The sequence below is a fragment of the Neoarius graeffei genome, chromosome 11 (genome assembly GCF_027579695.1).
Source record: "Neoarius graeffei isolate fNeoGra1 chromosome 11, fNeoGra1.pri, whole genome shotgun sequence".
Taxonomy (NCBI): Eukaryota; Metazoa; Chordata; class Actinopteri; order Siluriformes; family Ariidae; genus Neoarius; species Neoarius graeffei.
In genome coordinates, this window is record NC_083579.1 from 27,396,613 (window position 1) to 27,424,190 (window position 27,578).

At 41.0% G+C, this 27,578-nt stretch overlaps 1 protein-coding gene across 2 annotated transcripts in view; it reads left to right on the forward strand.

Moving 5' to 3' along the window:
* Positions 1–21,324, forward strand: part of syne3 (spectrin repeat containing, nuclear envelope family member 3) — a 118,525-nt gene extending 97,201 nt beyond the window's left edge. Inside the window, exons 16-18 of one of the 2 annotated variants that reach the window (XM_060933694.1) lie at positions 2,889–3,062; positions 3,272–3,313; positions 19,285–21,324. In XM_060933694.1, the coding sequence (XP_060789677.1) occupies positions 2,889–3,062; positions 3,272–3,313; positions 19,285–19,476 (408 nt within the window). In that variant the 3' untranslated portion in view covers positions 19,477–21,324. The remainder of the gene's footprint in view (positions 1–2,888; positions 3,063–3,271; positions 3,314–19,284) is intronic. The other variant, XM_060933695.1, reaches the window with a different exon arrangement.
* Positions 21,325–27,578: the final 6,254 nt, after the last annotated feature.

A 27,578-nucleotide genomic window follows, 5' to 3' on the forward strand; every position in this document is an offset into this window, starting at 1 on the left:
ATTTTAGATCTTTCTCTTCGGTCAAAGTTAACTGGGCTAAGAGTGTAGCTGTGCTAATTGGGAAGTGGTCAGATGGAGAGCCTAGTCTCCCAGATGGCTTAAGCTGGATCAGGAAAGATTTTAAATATCTTGGAGTTTTTCTTGGGGATGAAGCCTCCATACAAAAAAACTTTGAAGGCACTATTGAAAAAATAAAGGGCCGTCTGGACAAATGGAGGTTCTTACTGAATAAAATGTCCTATAGAGGGCGTGTTTTAATTATAAATAACTTGGTAGCGTCTTCTCTCTGGCATCGGTTAGCATGTGTGGATCCCCCAATGCAACTCCTGTCAAAGATCCAGTCGATTCTGGTCAACTTTTTTTGGGACAAGTTACACTGGGTACCACAAAATGTGTTGTATCTGCCTAAAGAAGAAGGTGGACATGGACTTATTCATCTACAGAGCAGAACGGCAGCTTTCCGTCTCCAGTTTGTACAACGGCTTCTTACAGGGCCAGTGGAATCCGGCTGGAAGTCAGTGGCTTGTGCTATTTTACAGACTTTTGAGGGTTTGGGGATGGACAGAACTTTATTTTGGATGGATCCTCAAAAGATGAACCTTAGTCGACTCCCAGTGTTTTATCGAAATCTTTTTAAAGTATGGTCTTTTGTAACAGTGAAAAGGGGGCTCAGTTCTTGTTCTTTACATTGGTTTTTAAAGGAGCCCCTGATTTATGGCTCAATTTTTGATGTAATGGGTGAAAAGTGTTTTTCTGCTCTAACTTTTAATCTCCTCAAATCTGGAGTCACACCTCTCAATGATTTAATTAATTTAGCTGGTCCAGAGTTGCAGAACTGTGAAAGAGTGGCAGAACATTTGGGGGTGAGATCCATTCATGTAGTTAGTTTTCTGCTTCAAAAGTGGTGGACTTTACTAACAACTGGAGAGTTAGGGTTGCTGGTAGACTATTCCAGAGGTTTGTGTCATCCAGTCAATAATGATCCCTTTCCAAATTTTATGCTGTCCCCTAATCTTATGGATTGTACAGGTGTTTATTTGCAATGTGAAAGTGTGGCATTCTTGGGCCCAAACTCTGCCAATGGTAAAGCCTTATACAAAATCTGTGTTAAATCTTTTAATAAGAAAATTCTAGATAAGAAAACAGATACTCCCTGGCGCATGGTTTTGCAGACAGGGGAAGCTGTCAAACCACAGTGGAGAGCATTTTACAAGTCATCATTACCTAAGAAAACTGGGGCTCTGCAATGGCGTATTTTACATGGTGCTGTCGCAGTTAATGCTTTTATTTCTGTTTTAAATCCAGCTGTAGGTCAAGAGTGCCCATTTTGTTTTTTAAGGGAAACAGTTTTCCATGCTTTTATGCATTGTGTGAGGCTCAGACCTTTATTTGCTGTTTTGCGAATGCTATTTGTTTATTTTTCTGAAAAATTTTCAATGGAGACTTTTATTTTTGGTTTTAAATATGTACAGAAACAACGTCTGAAGTGCCAATTGTTAATTTTTTTGCTTGGACAAGCTAAGATGGCAATATATGTTAGCTGAAGAAACAAGGTTGAGCAAGCTTTTAGTGAAGATGTGGTATTGGTCTTCTCAACTTTAGTGCGATCTCGTATTTTAATTGATTTTCGTTTTTATAAGGCAATGTCCAACCTTGAATCTTTTAAACAAATATGGTGTTATAATGGCGCAGTGTGTACAGTCGAGGATGAAAAGCTGCTATTTGCACATTTTTTGAGGGTTGGATCCTCTACTTAAAACTCTTGTATCACATTTTTGTTTGTTATTTTGTGTGTTTTTTGTATTTATTTGCTTGCCAGAAATGATCTGGTAGTGCTGTTGTATATATGTTAATGTTGGAATAAAGGTGTTTTGAAATTCAAATTCTCTCTTTCTCTCAATCTCTCTCTCCCCTAGTCTCCCTCTGTCTCTCTCTCTCTCTCCATGTCTCTCTCACCCTTTCTCTCTCTCTTCCCCGGTCTGGTCTTGTGCTCTCTCTCTCTCTCTCTCTCTCTCTCTCTCTCCCCTAGTCTCTCTCTCTTCATGTCTCTTTCTCTCTCTCTCCCCAGTCTCTCTCTCTCCTTTCATCCCTCTCTCTCCCTTCATGTCTCTCTCTCATCTCTCTCTCCCTCTCTGTCTCTCTCTCTCTCTCTCATGTCTCTCTCCCCCTTTCTCTCTCTCTCCTGTAGTGTCTCTCTCTCTTTTTCTCTCTCTCCTGATTAAACTTTCATGTTTACTCCGAATAACTTCATTTTGATGATGTCTTCGGAGTTTTGACATCCTGCTCGGTTTGTATAATGCCAAGCTCTAGTGGTCTGCCATCTCGTGCTTGCCATGTGAAGTTTCTCAGCAGGGTGATGGTTATGAAATGGAAAGCGAGATAAGATTGTTGATGCGGATTTAAAGGGCTCTGTCTGGCTTTCAAAAAATAAAAATAAATCAAAACAAAAATCAAGCACCAGACATTCAGCCCTAGATCTCAGCCCAAGTCTTGGGTTGCAGTTTAGGGAAATCTGGAAAAAAAAAAAAAGACAGAGCTGTTTTGCAGTGAATTTTGAAAGGATTGAAAATAGCAGTGCGTAATTTTTCAAAGAACTCAGCTGCCTGTGAGGTGGATTCTTTGTGTAAACTGCACATGCTTCATGAATTCATGAATTTCCCGTTGAGAAAAAGGGGTGGAGCTTTTGAAATGAAAAATTAGCAAATTCCACTCCTAAATATTTTGACAAAAGGGTTTCTGGATATAATTTATTGTCGTAACATGTACATATTGCTATGTCATCCACTTCTGTTATTAAAAGAGTGAGAACTATTAGAGAGAAATTATTATAATAATAAATGACAGAGTTATATGTATTTTTTTTCCGTCTTACGTGTGTGTGTCTGCAGGGGCTACGTGCTGGCATACCATGGGGTCAAACTCAGTTCCAGCAGTTACTGAGGTCCTGGCACTCTGAAGCAGGGACAGAGGATATGGACCTGGAGGAGCTTCGCTACAGATGGATGCTTTATAAATCCAAATTGAAGGAGGCTGAAAATACTAAAGCTCAGCTAAAACTCCAGGTAGTGGGAGAAAGATTTTTTTTTCTCTTGCTTACTCATTCTTCCTTAAAATACATGCATGAATTATCTGCTTTTTATGAACACTTTTATACTGTTAATCATCTTAGGCTAAATTAGAATGAGGCAAATGCTGTGATGAATTCAAGCCACAGGGAGGCGCTATTGTAGCAGCAGCTGATCTAATAATTTGCTTTATCCTGCTTTTCTAGGATGAAGGAGTCCAGCAGGAGGAGCTTGTTCGGTCCAGAAAGGTACTTTTTATTACAGCTTTAAATTAAAGCTCCAGATGCAATATAATCATATTACCATGTAACCATCTATAATAATGCAGTTTGACCTATCACGATTCAACAGATGTTATTAAATATGCAGTTGGCAATGTAATAATCATACAACTTCAATGGTACAAGCCCAAATCAGAAAAAGTTGGGATGGTATGTTGAAATTAAATCTAAAAACAATGATTTATAAATAATCTTTGACCTGTATTGAATTCAAAACAATACAGCATTATTTGATGTTTTACCTCGTGAATTTTAATAAACACTGACTTCAGTTCTGATTCTTGCAACACATTTCAAAAAATGTTGGGACAGGAAAGCATTTATCACTTTATAATGGTGCCATTCCTTCTCACAACAATTAAAAGATGTTTAGGGACTGAAGACACCAAGTGATAAAGCGTTTCAGGTGTTATTTTTGTCCCATTCTTCCTACAAACATGTCTCAAGTTATGCAATAGTACGGGGTCATCGTTGTCATATTTCTCATTTCAAAATTCTCCACACATTCTCTATTGGGGACAGAGGGGATAGGCACCCTCTTCTTCCACAGCCATGCCTTTGTAATGTGTGCAGAATGTGGTTTTGCATTGTCTTGTTGAAATATCCCTGGAAAAAATGTCGTCTTGAAGGCAGAATATGTTGCTTCAAAATCTCAGTGGACTTTTCTACATTAATGTTCCATCACAGAAGTGTAAGTTACCTTTGCCAAGGGCACTGACACAACCCCATACCATGGCACACCCTGGCTTTTGGACTTGTTCCTGATAACAGTCTGGATGGTCCTTTTTGTCTTTGGTCTGGATCACACAGCATCCATGTCATACAAAAATGACCTGGAATACTGATTCGTCTGACCACCATACACTTTCCACTGTGTGATGGTCCATCTCAGATGCCTCCGAGCCCAGAGAAGTTGACACAGTTAACACAAGGCTTCTTTTTTGCACAATCAAGTTTTAACTGGTATTTGTGAATGTAACTCTATATTGTAGCTTGACAAAGGTTTCCCAAAATAATCCCAAGCCCATGTGGTTATATCAGCTATAGATGAATGACGGTTCTTGATGCAGCACCATCTGAGGGATCGGAGATCATGGGTGTTCAGATTAGGCTTGTGCCCTTGCATTATATTATGCGCCATAGAAGTTGAAATATCCAAATCCCTTCCTATCTTTCTTTAAAGAACATATTACAGTGCCCGGGGAGCAGTTGGGGGTTAGGTGCCTTACTCAAGGGCACTTCAGCCCAACCTTCAGGCTATGGCTGACCCATGTTAACCTAACCACATGTCTTTGGACTGTGTGGGAAACCAGAGCACTTGGAGGAAACCCACACAGACATGGAGAGAACATGCAAACTCCACACAGAAAGACCCCTGTTGGCCGCTGGGCTCGAACCCAAAACCTTCTTGCTGTGAGGCAGCAGTGCTAACTACTATACCACCGTGCCACGCAATAAGTTTCTCATACATTTGTTGATAAACTAGAGATCCTTGGCCCATTTTTACTCCCCTAGGAAAGATGAGGCCTTTCCTGGATACTGATTTTGGACCAAATCATGATTATAATCACCTGAATTGATTACAACAAATGAAATGAAGTTGACCAGACAAAACATGAAATATATTGGGTTCAGACAGTCTGCAATGAAATACAAGTCAAAGTAAGTTCAGAAATCACTGCTTTCTTTTTTGTTTATTTACCTTTTCCATACCATTCCAACTTTTTCTGATTTGGGGCTGTATAAGCGAGAAGAGTGCTGAAGCACAGTGCATCATGTTTTTCTATGACTACATCTAGTCTGTTATTTTTCTTACGTTAGAGCATTTTGTTGCATGTTGTGACGGCTTTAAAAGGATCAGAACTGTACATCTTGTCACTGATTTCAGGGTGTTGAAGGAGAGCTTGGGTAAAAGCAGGGCTTCAGTCAATTACATCGGTGATGAGCAGGATGGACAAGAAAGTAATCAGATCTCAGAATAAGGCCACGTTGTGTGTATGCACAGGAACAAACATTTATCTTAATGAGACTAGCCTGGGGCGGCACGGTGGTGTACTGGTTAGCGCTGTCGCCTCACAGCAAGAAGGTCCGGGTTCGAGCCCTGTGGCCGACGAGGGCCTTTCTGTGCAGAGTTTGCATGTTCCACGCGGACACGGGGAGGTTTCCTCCAGGTGCTCCGGTTTCCCCCACAGTCCAAAGACATGCAGGTTAGGTTAACTGGTGACTCTAAATTGACCGTAGGTGTGAATGTGAGTGTGAATGGTTGTCTATGTCTATGTGTCAGCCCTGTGATGACCTGGCGATTTGTCCAGGGTGTACCCCGCCTTTCGCCCATAGTCAGCTGAGATAGGCTCCAGCTTGCCTGCGACCCTGTAGAACAGGATAAAGCGGCTAGAGATAATGAGAGATGAGACTAGCCTGATAATAGCACTATTACAGGTTAACAAAGGTTCAATTCAGATCACTCTGGGTGTAGGTTATGAGCAGACCCGAAAGCAACAGTGGCGAGGAAGAAAACTTCTGAGGAACCCATCCTGTTCTGGGTAAAAAGATAGTGAGATTAATTAGAAAAGGAAAGACAAACAGTACTAAGTGTTTGGGCAGTATGAGCAGAAAGTGAATCCTGGGATGAGCAGAGGACAGTCTTTCAGATTACAGCAGCAGCTTTTAGCTACATATCTGCAGTATGTAAGTAAGATTATGCACTGAAGCAATGGTAAGACTTTGGCATTAGAATGTTTATGCGAGACCATCCACAACAACAGAAAACGCAAATGCCGAAGCATCCTGCAGATCTGGAGATATGACACATTTTACTGCAGAAATCTTGGCTGATTAAGATCTTGGCAATAACTTGAGACACCGTGAGCTGGCCTACTGATTAGCATGTCTGCCTCTCGACTGGGAGATCGTGACTTCTACTTGCGGTCAATTCATACCAAGGACCATCACAAAAATGGTACCTAAAAATGGGCTAGCGAGGCACGCTGCAATACAGATGTGAGTAGGGAGTTAAACTCTCGCAGTTACCAGAGGACCAGCCCCCCACTGCAACCCTAGCTTTGTAGTAGGTGAGAGACCGAGGGCTATAGAAGCGGAGATTGGTGGCACCCAATGCGCCTTAAGGGCCTGGTTAGTACTGGGACTGGAGATTGCCTGGGAAGACCAGGTCCTGGCACAGGAAGGACTTTGACTTTTTGACTAATAACTTGAAACAGTGACTTGTCAAAGAATAAAAATGTCAGAGAGAAGAGTATTCTTATTTCTGGATACTTCTGTATAATATAAAACTTCTGTTTTCAATTCTTACACAGTGCAAAAGAACAAACCTGCAGATTCCAGACACGTCCTTGTGACAACCTTTTACTTTCTTTTTGCTTTCCTTATCTCCACCAGGGTTCACTTGCATCTTCCCCTCTCTCAATCCACCAGATCATGTATGCTCTTTTTAAGATGTACTTTGAAGATAAAAATAGTTTGGGTATTTGTCGCTCTTGTTTTTGTTGTTGCTTTCATTTCTCCATTTCATGCTTTTCAGCACTCGAAATGCGACACCGCTCAGTCAGACTCAGGAGGTTTCAATAAAACGCAGCCAGGCAGCTCGACAATCACTTTGCCTAAATCAGCTTGAACTAACAAGCTTTCTCAATCAACAAGGCAAATTTAATTTCAAGGCTCTGTGGGACATGGCGGGTGTATGAAACATCAGAGACGCGGTCTCTCTGTAGGGAGCGTGCTCAGCTTTCTGGCTCGTTTCCGAAATTCTTTAGGATTTGCACCTTGTTTCACACTTCGTTCCCCCTCTGTCTTTCCATCTGTTCTGTCTCTCTGAGGACTAGGCCTGGAGGAGAAGCAGGTCCACTGATCACTGTACTATAAGTAAAAGACTGCACTGAATATTGAGGTTTTTTCAGTGATTTGCATGTGCAGCTACAGATCCAGGAGTTATAAATGACATTTTGCACTTGCGTATTGACTGTGTGGGGAAATGTCATTCGCAAACAGTGTGTCTGTGCAGTGTTTAATACATTTCAGTTCTGACCTTACTTGTGAAACCAGTATCCCTGAACTCATGATGTTTGAACATCTAACTCTTCCTGGAAGCCTAATACTGGTTCATTTAGGACACTGGTGACTCAACAGTTAAGGCTGGGTTACTGATCAGGAGGTTGGAAGTTCAAGCCCCAGCACCTCCAAGCTGTCACTGTTGGGCCCTTGAGCAAGACCCTTAACCTTCTCTGCTCTATGGGTGCTGTATTATGGCTGGCTCTGTACATCCCTTTTAACGTGTTAGCTTGTAGCTACCTTGTTTGACATTCCAGTTATGCACTCATGACCTGGTTTGAATATGTGACTAAGTTACATATTTTGAACACAGTTCCTTTATAGAACCTTTTGATAATGCCCAGTTTACAAATATAGAGCATTTCTCCCCCAGCACTCAAGGTGGGTTTTGAGTAAAAACAAGGATGGTTATAAAGAGAAGAACCACATCTCCTCTCTGGTCAAGGATCTGTGATTGTGAGGGGCAGTTTTTCCTTTAAAGATCTCAAGAACCATGTGAGAATTTATGCCAGCATGGACTCCTTGAAATAGAAGAAGATTTTTCAGTGAAAATCTGGCTACCTCTGCCATTACAACTGGATTCTGATTGGATCCTTTAGCAGGACAATGATCCAAAAGATACATCCACCTAAATCCCATTGAAAAGCATAAGAAGAGGGTCCACAAGGAGGAGGGGATGTAGGACCCTGGAGGAGGTGGAAAGATTCTGATTTGAGGAGAGATCTTAGATTTCTCTCTGTATTTTCTGGTCTCATCAAGCATTATAGGAGAACACTTAGTGTTGTTAAATTTCTGGAAAGTGACTCAGTGTTGAGTGTCAATTAGGAAGTTTATTAAAGCAAGCCGTTCCTGGAATCTTCGTGCAAAGGATGTCTTGATGTTGCTTGTATCTCTCAGTGAAGGGGACATGGCCTCTGTGTCTCTTAGTCCCAGTGACTACTATGTTTTAAATACATCAAATTCTTGATATGTCATGAATCAACACAAAATTTTGATGCTAGTAAGGATAATGCTGCCACCACCGTGCTTCACTTTGGGAATGATGTTCTCAGCATGATGAACATGGTTGGGATTGCACCAAGCAAATGCTTTATCATCAGTCATTACAGAAGATGACTTAGTGTTGTTATTTTAGCAAAAGAGGGTGTCAAAGTCCCTCTGGTGCCAGGAACTGGTCTTCCCAGGTCTCCCATCCCAGTAATCATCATCATCATCATCATCAGGAATCCCTTGATACGAGTAAGTTTGCCCACTATAGGTTAATCCTTGTGTACCCTGAGGTGACTGACTAGTCCAATGCGGGATGCAAAAACTCTTCCGCACGCGGCACAGATAAAATTGGCAGCAGCAGGCAAAGGAGCCCTTTCATGGTCTTTGCACCGTGAGTGCTTTTCCTCAGCTTTTCACCGTCTCTCAAGCTCAAAGGAAGCAATGACTTCATGGACAGCCCTTCGCCATCCTGCTCTGTCACGGGCAGTGTCCTCTCAGTTGTTGATACGAATGCTGTATGATTTCAGAGAAGCTTTTAGATTGTCCTTAAAGTGTTTTCTCTGACCCTCTCTGGACCTTGCCCCTGAGCCAAGTTGACCATAGAGGACTTGCTTCGGAAGGCGGAAAGCTTCCATTCTGACGACAAGTCCTGACCAAATCCCAGCACTAACCAAGGCAGTGGACGGGGGGTGGGTGCATTGGGCAACACCGATCTCCATTTCCGTAGCCCTCGGCCTCTCACCTGTTACATAGGCTAGAGTGACAGTGGGGGCTAGTTCTCTGGTAACCACAAGAGTTTGACTCCCTACTAACATCTGTATTGTGGCGTGCCTCACCAGATGGCAGTCGGTACCATTTTTATGATGGTCTTCGGTATGACCCGACCGCAAGTAGAACTCACGATTTCTCAGTCGAGAGGTGGACACACTAACCACTGGGCCAGCTAACGGTTAGCAGAGAGAGTACTAAGGCAAAAACTGATGCAGGTGTGTAAGGTATAGGCTCCTCTGCTTCTTCTAAAGTCACCTGTTATTGTTGGACTTAATAACTCTAATATCAAAAATAAATTGTTTATGACATGAAGTCTGTTCTGAATTTGCGCTTGTTACTCTGGCCACAGCTTTATCATGGTTTATTACCTCCGCCAAGGAGGTTATGTTTTTGGTAGCGTTTGTTTGTTTGTTTGTTTGTTTGTTTGTTTGTTTGTTTGTTTGTTTGTTGGTTGGTTGGTTGGTTGGTTGGTTGGTTTGTCTGTTAGCAACATTACGGAAAAAGTAATGAACGGATTGCTCTGAAATTTTTTCCAGAGGTGTGACTGGGCACAAGTAACAATCCATTAAATTTTGGCGGTGATCCGGATCACCTTCTGGATCCCGGATTTTTTTAAAGGATTAATTTTTTCTCCATTGAAATGAATGGGAGCGCGACACAAAAAACAGGTTTTTCCTTCTGTAGGTCAAACCGTAAGGTGTAAAGTCATGAAACTTGGTAGACTGATAGACGAGTGGACTCTGATTGATTTCATCAAGTTTCATGTTGGTACGTCTCACGCTCTAGCGCCACCAACTGATCACAGTCTTACATGCGTTCATGCACGTAACTTTTGATCCGTATGTCCAATTTTCATAAGTCTGGTGCCATTGGAATCCTTGGAGCTAGATGATTCCAACGCATCCTATGAGGTCATTCTCCCCCAATTAGATTTTCCGCCATTTTGAATTTTGTCCAAAGTGAAGGTAGAGTGACCCTGGCCGCATGTTTTGTCCGATCATCACGAAACTTGGCATACATGATCTCCAGTCCATGCCTAATGAATGATATTCATTTCGCTCTCATACGTCGAAGCGTTCGCCCGTGGCAGCCAATCAAAATCGATGGCGAAGCCACCGAACAGGAAGTGAGCTCATGTCACAGAAATGCTTTGACATATCAAGACCATATTTAGTGGCATGACTTTGGACACCATCCAAACTACCCTCATCGAATATGGTGTCATTTGGCCACTAGGGGGCATCACAATTAGCAAAAACGTATTTTGGCTCATATCTCAAATGCTTTGACGTATCAAGACCATATTTGTTGAGATGACTTTCGGCACCAGTTCATGTACCCTCATCAAATTTGGTGTCATTTGGCCACTAGGGGGCACCACAATGAGCAAAAACGTGTTTTTGGGTCATATCTCTTTACGGATTTAGAATTACATCTACATTTTCATGTTAGTGATGCTCTGGGACAGGGGTCACCAAACTACGGCCCGCGGGCCAGATCCAGCCCGCCACCCCCCTTTGACCGGCCCCCAGCCCCTCTGCCCCCCATCACTTGAACCGGCCCTATGAGGCAATCCCCAAAAGTGGTCATGGCCTATTTTTTTAAATTGCTTTTTGGCAAATAATAACATGTCTGCATCTTGTATTTTGTTGATTTTATCAATTAAAATTGATATTTAGTTATAAAATGAACTATTCATATTTTCCGAATTTTCGTCATATGCTCGCGATCAAGCAGTGACAGGCAGCGCATGCGCAGAGAACTGTCAGTGTTCAGGACAGCAAAATGGCTAGCGGTAAGCGAAAAGCTGACAGAGAGTGCAGAGTTTTTAAAGAACAGTGGACCACCGATTATTTTTTCGTTCAGTGTAAGGACCGTGCAGTTTATCTTGTATGTAAAGAAAGTGTGCCGGTTTTCAAAGAATATAATCTGCGTCGTCACTATGAAACCCGCCACAAAGAGTATGCTAGTTTGCGAGGGCAAACAAGAGAAGACAGGATTCGGAGGATGAAATGCGGACTGGCTGCACAACAGAATGTATTCCTTCACCAAACCCAGATCAACCAGGCTGCTGTCTGAGCTAGCTATAAGGTAGCTCACCTACTAGCTACCCATGGAAAGCCGTTTACTGATGGGGACTTTGTTAAAGTATGCATGCTTGCTGTGGCCGAGGAGGTGTGTCCCGACAAGAAGGATGCGCTCAATGCGGTGAGTCTCTCCGCACCTACTATGACCAGGCGAACCGAAGATTTGGGGGACAACGTGTATGACCAGCTGAATGAGAAAGCGTCAGAATTCGAGTTTTTTGCTTTGGCCATGGATGAGAGCAATGACGTGCAGGACACAACACAACTGCTGTGATCTATTGATCTATTGCTCATATTATTATAATTTCACTGTTTTTTAAAATGTATTTATTTTATAGGCCTATTTATTTGACCTTTATTAAGTGCTGCATACAATTATTATTTATATTATTAATAATATCAACAGGCCTACCTACAATTTATAATTTTCCACTCACCTTTGCCAGTGTCAATCACCTCAAATAGGCAGATGTTTCTTACCTTGACAGCTTTGATATTATTTTTATTAGAAAATAAATAAATGGAATATCAGTGGTATTTCAAATTAAAACAAAGTGTGAAGACTTGATTACTACTTTTGCAAACCACTAGTAAAGATAAACAAATATGTGCCAGGAATCAAGTGTTGATATAGTAGTATGGATATAGTAGTGGGGATGGCCGTGCCAGGCTAGTAATCTCTACTACACGATGAGGCCTGCTGGTGGTCATATTTGTCTGGGTCATACAATTCTATGCGATATAGCTGACCCGACCCCGGCCCCCATCACAGTCAGGAACGACAATGTGGCCCCCAGAGAAAAAAGTTTGGTGACCCCTGCTCTGGGATGTCCCTGTAAAGAACCTTGCCAGTCTGTCATCTCCGTATAGAATCCGCCTTGTGTCTTGGCCAAACTTTCGCATGTTGACACAAAACTTGTCGTGTGGGCGTGCCATCGCCTCTCTTGCCGGACCGCCATGGCGGCGCACCTGAGCAAGCACACTTTCGCATTTTCTCCGGAAATGCATTCTAGTTATTATTATTACCTCCGCCAAGGAGGTTATGTTTTTGGTAGCGTTGGTTTGTTTGTTTGTTTGTTGGTTTGTCTGTTAGCAACATTACGGAAAAAGTAATGAACGGATTGCTCTGAAATTTTTTCCAGAGGTGTGACTGGGCACAAGTAACAATCCATTAAATTTTGGCAGTGATCTGGATCACCTTCTGGATCCCGGATTTTTTTAAAGGATTCTTGGCGGAGGTCTGCGCTCTCTGAGTGCTTTTCTAGTTTGGAACGAAATGCACAACGTTAGCAAAGGAAAACAGCTAGCATTTCACACACAGATGCATTTTACTGTATTAACAATAAATCTGCAGGGGGTTTTATTTGTGCTGATCAAGGTGTTGTGCTTTCACATGACTGAAAAATTTTGCTGTTTTCATGGTTGAAAATGTTGTGAATCCCTGTTTAATAGTTTGAGAAAGGCAGCATGTGCTACAGTGAAATGAGGTGTGATGGCCCTGAGAAAGAGTTTTAGTGCTTCGTTTTGTCATGACACTGGTGTTTTTAGACTTACTATGATGACACTTGCATCCTGAGGGGATTTAGGCCTCTCCCATGGTGTCATTAAGGAAACCTGGTTACACAGTCACCTGCCATTATCCTGCTGAATAAATATAGGCTGTTTTCTTGGGAATGCCCTCAAACCACAGGTCTTTCTCACACCCTGCCACGTTTCACTGTAGGATTATTAGGGGTGTAAACATGCAGCAGTCTGATCCACACACCCAGCTCTTTATTACTTCTGGTTATTACTTAAAAAGTATAAAATGAGTTTCTGTGAGCACGGTTTTCTCTGTGCATGTCTGTGCAAGTGAAAGAGGCATGGCCTCTGTGCCTGTCCGTTCCACTGGAGATGTGGCCTGAGTGGCAACCAGTCTCTGTAAACAAGGCATGGCTTCTGTGCTTCTCAGTCCCACTGAAGGAGGCGTGGCCTCTGTGTCTGCCATCCTTCGTGAAAGAGGCATGGCCTCAGTGGCAACCAGTTTCTGTAAAGGACACATGGTCTCTATGCTTCTTAGTCCCTATGGTCTCTGTCCTGTCAACCTCAGTGAAGGAGGCGTGGCTTATGTGTCTGCCATCCTTAGTGAAAAAGGCGTGGCTTCAGCCAGTCTCTGTGAAAGAGGCGTGGCCTCGGTGGCAGCCAGTTTCTATTAAGGGTACATGGTCTCTATGCGTCTTAGTCCCAATGGTCTCTGTCCCTGTCAGCCTCAGTGATGGAGGCATGGCTTATATGTCTGCCATCCTTAGTGAAAGAGGCATGGCTTCAGCCAGTCTCTGTGAAGGAGGCGTAGTGGTTAGCACGGTGGTGTAGTGGTTAGCACTGTCGCCTCACAGCAAGAAGGTTCTGGGTTCGAACCCAGCAGCCGGCGAGGGCCTTTCTGTGTGGAGTTTGCATGTTCTCCCCGTATCTGTGTGGGTTTCCTCCGGGTGCTCCGTTTTCCCCCACAGTCCAAAGACATGTGGTTAGGTTAATATGGGATGGCCTTGGGCTGAGGTGCCCTTGAGCGAGGCACCTAACTCCCAACTGCTCCCTGGGCGCTGTTAGCATGGCTGCCCACTGCTCTGGGTATGTGTGTATGTGTGTGCATGTGTGTGTTCACTGCTTCAGATGGGTTAAATGCAGAGAGGAAATTTCACAAGTGTGTGATGAATAAAGGTGTGCTTTCTTTCGGTGGCAACCAGTTTCTGTAAAGGGCACACAGTCTGTGTTCCATTGTCCCAACGAAGGAGGCATGGACTCTGTCCCTGTCGACCTCAGTGAAGAAGGTGGGGCCTCTGTGTCTGTCATCCCGAGAGAAGCAGGTTTGGCTTCAGTGGAATGCAGTCTCTGTGGAGGATGTGTGATCTCTGTGCCTATCGGTTCCAGAGGAGGAGGTGTGGCCTCTGTGCATCTTAGTTTCAATGAAAGAGGTGTGGCCTTAGTCTCAATGTAGGACACATGGCCTCTTTTCCTATTATCCTTCATGAAGGAGGTGTGGCTTTAGTTGCAATTAGTCTCTGTGAAGGTGTGACCTTTGTTCCTGTCATCCCTAGTGAAGGAGGTGTGGCTTCAGTTGCAACCAGTCTCTGGCCTCTGTGCACACAGAAACAGCTTTAAGTTTGTATTTTATATATCATATTGTTGATAGTTGAATTGTGTTATCTCACAAGCATGTAATATATGATTTAAAAAGTTTATAATTGTTGAAAATATTTCGAATTATGTGCAAAACTTCAGCGTCAGGGAAATGAGCTGTAGTTTTCTAATCTTTTTTTTTTTTAATTATTTGAGTGCTTCCACAGATACAGCTGATGTTGGAAATTTACATCCATCCATTATCGTAACCGCTTATCCTGTGCAGGATTGCGGGCAAGCTGGATCCTATCCCAGCTGAGTATGGGCAAGAGGCAGGATACACCCTGGACAAGTCACCAGATCATCACAGGGCTGACACACAGAGCAAACAACCATTGACACTCACATTCACACTCTCAGTCAATTTAGAGCCACCAATGTCTTTGGACTGAGGGGGAAACTGGAGTACCCGGAGGAAACCCATGCAGACACAGGGAGAACAAGCAAACTCCACACAGAAAGGCCCCCATCGGCCACTGGGCTTGAACTCAGAACCTTCTTGCTGTGAGGTGGCAGTGTTAACCACTACACCACCGTGCCGCCCAAATTTGCATACACCTTAGCCAAATACATTTAAACTCACATTTTCACATTTCCTGACATTTAATCCTAGAAAACTTTCCCTGCTTTAGGTCAGTTAGGCTCACTGGTGCCCCTTTTCCACCAAAGCAGTTCCAGGGCTGGTTCGGGGCCAGTGCTTAGTTTGGAACCGAGTTTTCTGTTTCCACTGACAAAGAACTGGCTCTGGGGCCAGAAAAACTGGTTCCAGGCTAGCACCAACTCTTTGCTGGGCCAGAGGAAAGAACCGCTTACGTCAGCGGGGGGGGCAGAGTTGTTAAGACCAACAACAATAACAAGACCGCGAAAGATCGCCATTTTTAAGCGACGAGAAGCAGCAGCTGTACAAACGCGAAGTCATCCATTATTATTATTGTTGTTGTTGTTGTTGTTGCTGCTGCTGCTTCTTCCGCGTTGTTTTTGCTTCGATATTCGCGCCAAGGTTTATGCAAACGTAGCGACGTAACTGACGTATACAGCGACGTAACTGACGTATACAGTGATGTAATGACGTGGCTTCCCTTAGCACCGCGAGCTATGGAAAAGCAAACTGGTTCTCAGCTGGCTCACAAGTTGAATGAGTTGTGAACCAGCACCAGCACTGGCCCCGAACCAGCCCTGGAACTGATTTGGTGGAAAAGGGGTATATTTTAAGACGAGGAACTGTCAGATAGGCAGATAATAGTAGAAAGAATGATTGATCTCTGCTTTTATTTCTTTCTTGGGTCAAACGTTTTGGGCAGCCTTCCACAAACTTCCCATAAAAAGTTGCTGGAATTTTGGTCCATTCCTCCAGACAGAACTGGTGTAACTGAGTCAGGTTTGTAGGTCTCATTGCTTGCACAAGCTTTTTCAGTTCTGATTGAGGTCAGGGCTTTGTGATAGCCACTCTGATACCTTGACTTTGTTGTCCTTAAGCCATTTTGCCACAATGTTTGAGGTATGCTTGGGGGTCATTGTCCATTTGGAAGACCCATTTGCGACCGTGCTTTAACTTCCTGGCTGATGTCTTGAGATGCTGTGTAAATATAGCCACATAATTTTCCTTCCTCATACTGTAATACCATCTAATTTGTCAAGTGCACCAGTCCCTCCTGCAGCAAAGCACCGCCACATCATGATGCTGCCACCACCATGCTTCACAGTTGGGATGATGATGTTAGGCTTGCAAGCCTTACCATTTTTCCTCCAAACATAATGATGGTCATTATGGCCAAACAGTTTGTTTTGTGTTTCATCAGCCCAGAGGACATTTCCCTAGAAAGTAAGCTCTTTGTTCCCATGTGCACTTGAAAATTGTAGTCTGGCTTTTTTATGGTGTTTTTTTTTTCCCCCTTGCTGAGCAGCCTTTCAGGTTTTGTCGATATGGGTCTCACATTTCAAATCAAAGTACATTCATCTCTAGGAGACAGAAAGAGCAGTCTGACAGCCGTGTGGTCCAATGGTGTTTATACTTGCATACTGTTGGAACTTTAATTTTGAACTTGCTATCAAGGAGGTCTTGGCTGATTTCTGATTGTTTTTCCATAATGTCAAGCAAAGAGGCAGTGATTTTGAAGGTAGGCTTTAAAACAGGGGTTCTCAACCTTTTCTACTTTAAGGCCCACCTATTCATACTTGTAACAAGTCAGGACCCATTAAAAAAATCCCCAATTATTTTGGCTCATCTATTCTATTAGAATCTAATAATCTATTGTAAAGTGTATTAAGGGAATGCAACATCACTCTCCGTTACAGATGGGAGCCCAGGAATTAAATAAATGCAATAAAAACAAACTGTTTTAATTGCAGGTATTGTTTCAAAACTGTATGGATGTGCCAGAAGCCAAACCATGCATGCAGGGCATTCTCAGTCAAAAGGGATTAATGATCCAAAAGTGGAGTCTGGTTCATTAATACAAGAACTTATTGCCATGTTTGTGTACAACAAACAAGCAAGTTATTAAAACCAAGAAGTACATTCAAAAGAAGTGGATATAGAAACCACTCAATGGGATTAGATCCTTACACGTTAACAAAGAAGGGTTTTTCCTGTTATTTGGAAAGTTATCCATCCGTTGAGTTCCCCAACATCTCAACGGACATCATTCAATACGGATGCACAGATGAAAACCTGGAAGAGCATGGGGGCGTACAACTTGTTATATGTGGCTGGGTTAAAGATCTGGGGATCAGGACACTGCAAGATAAATCCTGTATCATTTTTGCCCGGGTAAGGAGGAATTTCTAGGCTTTTTGGATGCTTCTTTGTGATGATTGCTAGGACGGTACAAGTTTTAGTATTGTGTGTAAACAAACCACAACTGCTCAATTCTCAATCCTCACTGCTCTTCTCTTCCAGGTAAATCATTCACAAAGGTCCACAGAAACCCCTTTAAAGACCTGGGTATTACGTGTTATATATATGCGTTAGTTTACAATATGGTGACCACAATCAAACAGTAAACAAAAACACATCTGAGGACTTAAGTGTCTCCTGAACTTCAAAACATCAAGAAATAACAAAAAATGGCAAGAAAAGTGATTTGTGAATCCAAATGAAATAAATCAGAGGAATTTACAAACCTTTCACAAAGTGATCACTGCAAACTCGAGCATTCTTTGACTCGGCCCCCTTCCATCGCAGCAGAAGGTTCAAGAGCCACCTTTTTCATCGTCTTTTGGTAAAATCTTTTGCTCTTTAACCCTTTTTATCACTTCACGGGGAACCCGGAAGAAACTTTTATCAGTTTCACGGTTTGTTTGATTCGAACAGCCCAAAACAACACAAGCATAGAGCATTTTAACAACTAGCAAGGTGCCCCAGTGATAGTAACGCTTTGTGAACAGTGAGCTCAGCTGACCACCACTTCATGTTTTGCATATCTAATGAGGCAGATGTGATAATAATAATAATATAAATAAGTTAAATTTATATAGCGCCTTTCAAGAAACCCATGGACGCTTTACAATTATAGACAAAGAAAAAAATAAATAAATAAAAATAATAATAAATAATAATATGATGTTAGATGAAATCCAGCAATTGTACCCTACTAAAAATTAGCTTCAACTAAGGCCAGTGGTTGAGAAACACTTCTTTAAAATACATCAACAGGTACACCTCCAGTTGATGCCAATTAGCTTATCAGAAGTAAATTGGTGACTTATCTAAAGGCTTAACGTCATTTTCTGGAATTTTCCAAGCTGTTTAAAGGCATAGTTACCTTAGTGTTTGTGATGTAGTCAATTAAAAATAGAAATTTTTGTCTGTAGACAACTGTTGAAAAACTTACTCATGTCATGCACAAAGTAGACGTCCTAAACAGCTTGCCAAAACTGCAGTTTGTGAATATGAAGTCTGTGGAATGAATAAAAAATGTTTTAGTGACTTCAACCTAAGTGTATGCAAACTTCCGACTTGAGCTGTATAATCGCTGTATCGTCTGACTTTGTGTTTTGTGCATGTGAGTCGCAGGCGGAGGTGGACAAGCTGTAATTACAGTGAACTCGCTGATTAGAAGTCGACTAGGGCTGAGAAGGAAAAGATTTTCTCTTATCCACCCACTCTCTCTTTCTCTCCCACTCACTCTCTCTGGCTTTTTCTCTGAATCTCCCACGCATACACACACACAGAGCGCTCCTGCGATGATCTGCATAGGCAGTACATGGGTGTATGTGGAGGGCGGGGGTATCGGAGGCTGCACTTTGCCCACTGTTAGCAGGTTAGCAGGTGTGGGTGGTTCTTCACTTCCATCATTCAAAAGCACTACAGCGCTGGAACATAATTTCGAAGCCTGGTCTTCATGCTCTCATCAGTGGGAGTTTTGAATATGTGCATTTGTTTATTTATGATTTATGAGTCAGTGTCGCGTTTCATGGTGATTCTTTAATTAGAAAGTTTATTCGAAAAAGCACTTAGTCTAATCCTCACTCATAGAATGCCTCGAAGTTGCTCATGTTTCTCAGTGAAGGGGGCGTGGCCTCTGTGTGTGTTAGTCATACATCGAATTGTTGATCATCTATCAATCATGTACATGTGCTTTATATTTTGGCACACACATACAGTAGACGTCATGAACGTGCACAAAATAGCTGTTAATAATGAGGCGAAGGTTAAGGGTCAACATAATGCTACCACCACCATGCTTCACTTTTGGGTGATGAACAGTGTTGGGTTTCTGTCAAATCTAGTGCATTGTGCCAAAGCAAGAATGTTCAATTTTGGTCTTATCAGCCCACAGCACTTACATAAGTGTGTGTGTGTGTGTGTGTGTGTGTGTGTGTGTGTGTGTGTGTGTGTGTGTGTGTGTGTGTGTGTGTGTTTCTTAGCAGGAGAGCTGCTGTGGGTTCCTGTGCCGTGTGTGTCGTGTGGCTCTTCCTCTGCAGCTGCTGCTCCTCGCTCTGCTGCTCTTCGCCTTCCTCCTGCCCATGATGGACGAGGGCACGAGCTGCTCACTGTCCAACAACTTTGCCCGCTCTTTCAACATCATGTTGCGCTACCATGGCCCTCCGCCCACCTAAACACACACACACACACACCTATTAGCATGCACCTTATACATGCACATACAAACAAACCAGAGCTAAGCATGTGCACACACACACATACACACACGCTATTACAGATTTACGCACAGCTCTACACATACACACACAGCTATACGCACATATGCATAGCTATACATGCATGCGTACACACATTTGTCCACGCAATTATACTGTACACGCACACACACGTATGCACATATACGCATATCCATACATGCGTGCACACATGCATAGCTATACATACACACACACACACACATATATCTCTACGTACGCTCTCATGTCTATATCCACATGCACCTAAACACACACAACTATATATGCATGCACACACACAAATATAAACACAAACACACATGAGCATGGCTATAATACATGCACCTAAACACATCCTTATGCACACTTATACACACATACAAACACACATACACACACTTGCACTGTTCTCTGACCCATTATCCTCATGCTGCCTGGTCCTCTGTGCACCTACACACACACACACACACACACACACGTATATACTTCTATGCACACAGCTTGTTCAACATCAATCTCCATCCACCTAAACACACGGCCATACACACCTCCATACATCTATGCACACTTATCCAGATTTACAAGTGAGCTTTTCCAACGTTGAGCTCCGTCCAACTAAACACACACCCACATACACACCTTCCCACACCAACACACTGACTTTTTTCCTCTGAGTTGCCTCCTCTGTGGCCAACAAACACCAAAATATCTGCCGAATGTACACCATACACCTACTACTATTATCATCATTATGAATATTATATAATATCATTGTGTTAACTTATTCCTTTTCCAAAGCAAAAAAAAAAAAAAATCAAAATCAAAAAACAAGAAGCTGCAGAGATACACTGCATGAAGCTGAGATTACTTATTGTAGCATCATATTTCACACTCGGCTGGGCCCAGCAGAACTGTGTGTGTATGAGTGGGAGGCTGGCTTTGATGCTGGCAACCTGTTCCTCACGACTTGAGCTGTTGCGCCGTTCTATTTTATTACCGAGAAAGCAGAGTAGTGTAGCTCTTTGTGAGTGCAGAAGCATTTCTGTTCCAATGTCTCAGTATACTGCACTGTATGAGAATGCTAGTGTGTGTGTGTGTTTTCAATATTTTATTTATCATGCCTTTATTAACTTCCCTTGTAACTCCTATGTCACACGAGGCCACTAGGGATGAGCGATATGATGAAAATATCATATATCATATATATACAGTACTGTACAAAAGTCTTGGGCACATGTAAAGAAATGCTGTCGACCAAAAAATGGCTTAAAATAATGAAATGAAATGTTTCAACAATTTAAAAAATACTAATAATAAATTAAACAAAATAAATTAAACATAATCAATATTTGGTGTGAGACGACCCTTTGCTTTCAAAAAAATAGTAGTCTCAGGTACAGTGACTGCAGTTTGATAAGGAAATGAGCTGTAGGTTTTACTGAGCATCTTACAGAACCAGCCACAGTTCTTCTGGACATTTTGACTGTCACACTCGCTTCTTCATTCTGCACCAAAACCCAGCAGCCTTCATTATGTTTTCTTTTTTAATCTGAAAAGTGGTCTCTTATGTAATATGCTGCTCAGATACAGACTTTATTTTTCCTGTAATATTTAATTTTGTGCTGGAAAACGAACGTTTGGACTCTAAAATGTTTTTGTACTGACTAGAAGTCATAAAATAGAAATCTATAGCAAAGTTTATATGAAAAAAAATAGGGGGCCTAAGACTTTTGCACAGTACTGTGTGTGTGTATGAGCTAAAAGTCTTAGCTACAAAGAATCATATCATAGAAGCTAAGAAAACATTTCTTAGCTTCTATGATATGATACTTTGTGGCTAAGACTTTTAGGTCATTTTTTTATGTTTAAAAATGAAGCCAGTAGTTTAGTAATTTAAACAGGTCCTTGCTCATGATTCTTAATTTATCGCTGTCAACTAAACAAAAATTGGCATATACATATAAAACAAGCCACATATGCTGAATGAATTAACCTAGAATTTCCTAGAACAGTCAGTGAAATGCTAAGATTTAAAATCAGAGGTACAAATTTTACATTTAAATATAATTTTTTGATTAATTGTACAAAAAAAAGAAAATGTCGGATAGTAGGACAAAAAGGACCAATAGTCAGGTTAGCTAGCGAATTTCCAGTAGCAGTGATTTGCAGTTCATAATTATGATGTCATCCGAACAAAAACACCAACCAAATATCAAGCTAACTAGTTATCAAAGTATCCTTTTTAGCTTATGTATTGTTATATTTCATATCACAATACTTGAAAACATTTCTTAGCTCTCATGATATTGAACAATTATTTGCCAAAGGTGACGTGAATATCGGTGAATAATAAGAGATGAAGTCAAGGTTATTATTCACTGATATTCACTGAGCCTGAGGCGAATAATTGTTTTAGCATTATCTCATCTCATTATCTCTAGCCGCTTTATCCTTCTACAGGGTCGCAGGCAAGCTGGAGCCTATCCCAGCTGACTACAGGCGAAAGGCGGGGTACACCCTGGACAAGTCGCCAGGTCATCACAGGGCTGACACATACAACCATTCACACTCACACCTACGGTCAATTTAGAGTCACCAGTTAACCTAACCTGCATGTCTTTGGACTGTGGGGGAAACCGGAGCACCCGGAGGAAACCCACGCGGACACGGGGAGAACATGCAAACTCCACACAGAAAGGCCCTCGCCGGCCCCGGGGCTCGAACCCAGGACCTTCTTGCTGTGAGGCGACAGCGCTAACCACTACACCACCGTGCCGCCCCGTTTTAGCATTATATATTTTTTTATTTAAAAATCATATTTAAAAAAAATAAATTTCAAACTTCAAAAGCAGCATGCAAATGTAATAACAGCGCGGTGCAGACTTGTGTCACTTATCTATGCCGAGTCACATAAAATCCTTTGTTTTGAAATAGATAAAATAAATCACAATTCCACCTTACCTTTCAATAGTTTTAGGCCAAACTTCATAGCATCTTTAGTGCTTTTAGGAACAACATTTTCTTTCATAACTTGTAATTCTTCCTCACTTATGGTGACGAAGCGATTGGCCGCCATTTTGTCAAGTCGCTCGAGGTGATTATCGAGAAATAGTCCGAATCTCTTGACCAATCAGCATGCGCAATTTTCTGCAATCACTTCCGTATTTATACTAAATATATTTATTTAAGAATAATGTCCATACAGACAGAATACTGCACTAACTTGGAAATTTTTCATGGTATTGATAGTATCTGGTCATATCACCCAGCCCTAGTGACCACTTTCTGAATAAGGATACAACAAAAAGTGGATTCACAGTCTTGTAACTTCCCAAAACGTGGGTTGAAATCAAATTAAACTCGCATCACACTTTACTTCGGGACTAAGTATGAAGTTAAACACATGAATTTCATTCCATAAGTTTGCTCCCTAAAGCCTAGTTTGAATAAATCAGTTTTAAAATAAGAAATATTTCAAAAATAATGTATTACTCTGGTTGACACTTCTAACCAGCCATACCTGGAAATGAAATTCGTCAAATCGTACTAATTTCTGAGTAAGTCTACATTTATGTTGATTCAGTTTGACTGCTAACAAATTCTGCTTGAGCGATTAACAGAACTACCCTTAAGATGGGGTCTGGGATTTCACCAAGGGGAGATGATGAGTAGAAGTAGACGAGGTTATGTTAAAAACAGTATTGAAACGGCATATATGTGAATTTCCATCAATAATTTCATCTAACTTTAATTTTTTTTTGTTTGGCCATCAAAAACAATTCACATCACATCACATCACATTATCTCTAGCCGCTTTATCCTTCTACAGGGTCGCAGGCAAGCTGGAGCCTATCCCAGCTGACTACGGGCGAAAGGCGGGGTACACCCTGGACAAGTCGCCAGGTCATCACAGGGCTGACACATAGACACAGACAACCATTCACACTCACATTCACACCTACGGTCAATTTAGAGTCACCAGTTAACCTAACCTGCATGTCTTTGGACTGTGGGGGAAACCGGAGCACCCGGAGGAAACCCACGCGGACACGGGGAGAACATGCAAACTCCGCACAGAAAGGCCCTCGCCGGCCCCGGGGCTCGAACCCAGGACCTTCTTGCTGTGAGGCGACAGCGCTAACCACTACACCACCGTGCCGCCCCCAAAAACAATTCAACTTTGTATAAAAACAAAATTGATGTTTTTTTAATCAGTAGCAGAAGAGCCAAAGATTAACATTTACTATGCACTAGTTACTCAAACTTTGCTACATCACCTCATGTTTAATGTTGGATCCTGATATGAAATTTTGTTACCAATTCTGTTTTGTTTATTTATTTATTTATTTATTTATTTTTGTAGCTAAGAATTTTAGCTCATGGATAGTTTTCATGCTTAAAAATGAAACCTGTAGTTTAACTTAAACAGATTGTAAATTCGTCAACGTTAACAAAGAAAAAATTGGCATATACATATAAAACAACCTACATGTAATGAACATAGAATTTTCCAGAAAAGTCAACGAAATGCGAAGATTTAAAATCTGAGGTACATATTTCACATTTTTAATTTTTTTAATGAAGTGTACAAGAAAAAAAATGCAGAATATTATGACAAAAAGCACCACTGGTGAAGTTAGCTAGCAAATTTCCCATAGTCATCCTAACAAAAACCCCAAACATATGTCAAGTTAGCTAGCTATCAAACTTATCTTATTGGCGTATGTAATACTTTTATGAAGCGCTCAGAGCTAGATAGTTGTTACGTTATTTCATACCAATGTTAGCTTAAATGTAGCTAACACACTCCAACAACATCGCATCAATGCAACAACCACTAGGTCAGAATGCTAGTTTGCTATTTTTTTAAAATGATTAAGAAATTTTTTTTCGTACTGGCACATAAGAAGAACGGCTGCATGATATCATGTGACCACCGTGTATGCAGGGTAAATTACCACTCTGAGGTTCTTGACGTGAGCCATCTGGCCGCCATCTTACCACTCACATCGCCTGGATTTGTTTTATATGCTAAATCGTTGTATCCAATCAAACTTACCCCAAGAAAAGTATCTCCTGATTTTTTTTCCCTTTTCATTACCTCTTATTTTCTCACCTTTACCCACATTCCTTACATATCTTTATAGCGCTCTCCTTCACTGTTATTGTTTTTTTCTAACCCATTCTCTGATCATCTTTTTACTACTTTTTTTTACTACTATAATTATTTCAACAGATTATTTCAGTTTTCATCTTATACAGTGTATCTTTCTCTTTCATATATTTCTTCTTCTTTTCAATCCATCAATCAAGTAATTAATTAATCATTATTAGACCAACACAATACTTCGTTTCTATTTCAGACAGTTGTTGAAACAGGATTATTTTCTCAGTGTTATTTGCCATTTTTACCTCATTCTCACAGTCATGTCTTACAGGATTTATTGGTCACATAACTCACTGTCACAATATTCATGCAGTTTGTGACCAATATGACCAATAAATCCTGTAAGACATGACTGTGAGAATGAGGTAAAAATGGCAAATAACATGAGAAAATAATCCTGTTTCAACAACTGTCCTAAATAGAAACGAAGTATTGTACAGCCTTTGTGTTGGATTGATTAATTAATTTATTGATTGATTGATAGATAAGTAAATAGATAGAAAGGAAGAAGAACTATACAAAAGAGAAAGATACACTATATAAGAGAAAAACCTGAAATAATCTCCGTAAAAATAATTATAGTAGTGAAAGAGCTGTTCAAAAAAATGATCAGAGACTGGACTGGAAAAGGAAAAAAAAAACAATAACAGTGAAGGGGAGCACTATAAAGATATGTAAGGAATGGAGGTAAAATGGAGAAAATAAGAGGAGGTAATGAAAGGGAAAAAAAGTCAGGAGATACTTTTCTTGGGGCAAGTTTGATCAGATACGACGGTTTAACACATAAACCAAATCCACGTGATGTGAGTGGTAAGATGGCGGCCAAATGGCTCACTCTGACGCACCTATGAGCTCTCCAGATTTTATACAGAGCTCAGTGTTTTTGGAAGGTTTTAGATTTTCAGGTGTGACAAGGTCATGGTTTGGATTAGCTATGCGAAAAATGACCTTTTTCTGTAAATATGTTTGAATATCGCTACGTGAACATGTTTTTAACAACACAGTAGAGTAACATTCAACCAGTTTCTTTTTATAGGTTCTGAATGGTCCAGCCGATGGAGTGAAAATAGCCCAGTATAACAAGAATGTCCTTGTTTTAAAAGGTTGTCTGTTTCTTTTTCTTTTTTTTTTGACCTCCGAGTCTGTGTTCATTTTTTTCCCCTTGCTTGCTTTCTCAGTGGACCGACTGTCGCTACAGCAACCGGGACCAAATTTAGTTATTCTATTAGGTTCCCATCATAAAGGTCCATTGTTAGAGCAGCTGTTTCCGAGATTATTCGAACGGTTCTGTGTGACTTGGATTATATGTTTTTATTACACAGACCAACAGGGGCATGGTTTGAGAGCCTGCCAAAGTGTGTGTGTTTGTGTGTGCGCGCATGGATGGGTGTATTATTTAAAGAAAATTGCAGGAAGCTCAGGTGGATTTTGTATTTGAAAGCAGTGTTAAATATCGGTTAAAATATCTGTTATGCCTCAGAAAAACAGTAAACTTTATTTAAGCGTTCTTTTAAACTATGTTATGCAAAAGAAGAAGAAGTAGATACATGCTCATGAAGAATCTTTAAAGTCACCCAAAACTTGTCTGAAGCCCATTTTCTATATTCAGTCCCCTTTCTGGCAGCGCTTTACATTGATTCCTGTAACTGACGGTATTTAATGCATTAAACATCTTGTATGCTTGCGATTTACCATCTTAAATAATTGTGATAAACAATTTAATCATCCAAAGCCTCAAGCCAGGAAAAAAAGGACAGGAAATCGAGCACTATTTGAGGATTAAGGAGAGTACGAAAGGGGCGTAATATTATTAGTTGTGTGGTCGGAAACTGCTTGCAGGCAGTGGCAATCACAGATACTCAGCTGAATTTTTCTGTGATTCTTCAGTAATGCACCATATACGCTGAAATAAAATAAAAAATTCACATCAAAACATTCTGAATATACCAATATATAGATTTGTTCAGATATGACTGACACTGTTTTTCACTGTTGATCTGCTGGTCAAAGTGTTTGAGCGCACTAAAATGTTTTCTCACAAAACATAGCGCATGTAATCACTTTCATCTTATCATGAAACATAATCGTAAAGTGTTTGATTTGACACTTCATTGCAGACCTGTTTAGGCTTTTTAGGTGAAAATTTTCATCTTGACTTCTCCAAAACGCCATGTGTGACCATTTTTGGCTGAAGTATTTTGGTGACATCAGTTAGTTGATGTTAACTACTATATATATTATCTAATGGAAGAGAAGTCAAACATAAAACCGTGACATAAAAAAGTGAGGGTGCCCAGAGAGCATGTGGGATGGAGGGAAGGGGGTGGGGCTTTCAGATGGTGTCGGTTTTTATTAGAGGCTCGTTTGGTGTATTTTTGAGCGATAACTTTGCTGATTTTAAATAGTGGAATGGAATTTGGATACAAATGTCATAAAAGTTGGCAGATCTGATAATATAATGTATATAATTGGAGTAAACATCACTGGCAGTGTAAAGTCACATAGAGATGATTCAATCATATCCCAGAAGCCTTGTAGAATTGAGTAAAATTAAACACAATGACCAGCGGGCACGTGTTTGCATTTGTTAGCTCGCTAAATTCAGTACTGAGGCTGAAGCAAGTGGCTGAGAAAAATTTCAGGATGTTATCAACATGTAGTAACATTTTGTAGTGTAATTCATGTGGATTTTTAATCATGGATCGAGTTAACAGTACAAGTGAATGAAGTTAACATTTCAACAAACATCACTTCATCCAAGCTAACTTTTTTTGTTAACTGACAATTTATTCACGCAGAGTTTAACATTAACATTATTTCAGGTTCATCCATGTAGTAGGTAATGTTCATTAAAGGATCTGTCATGTAAAAG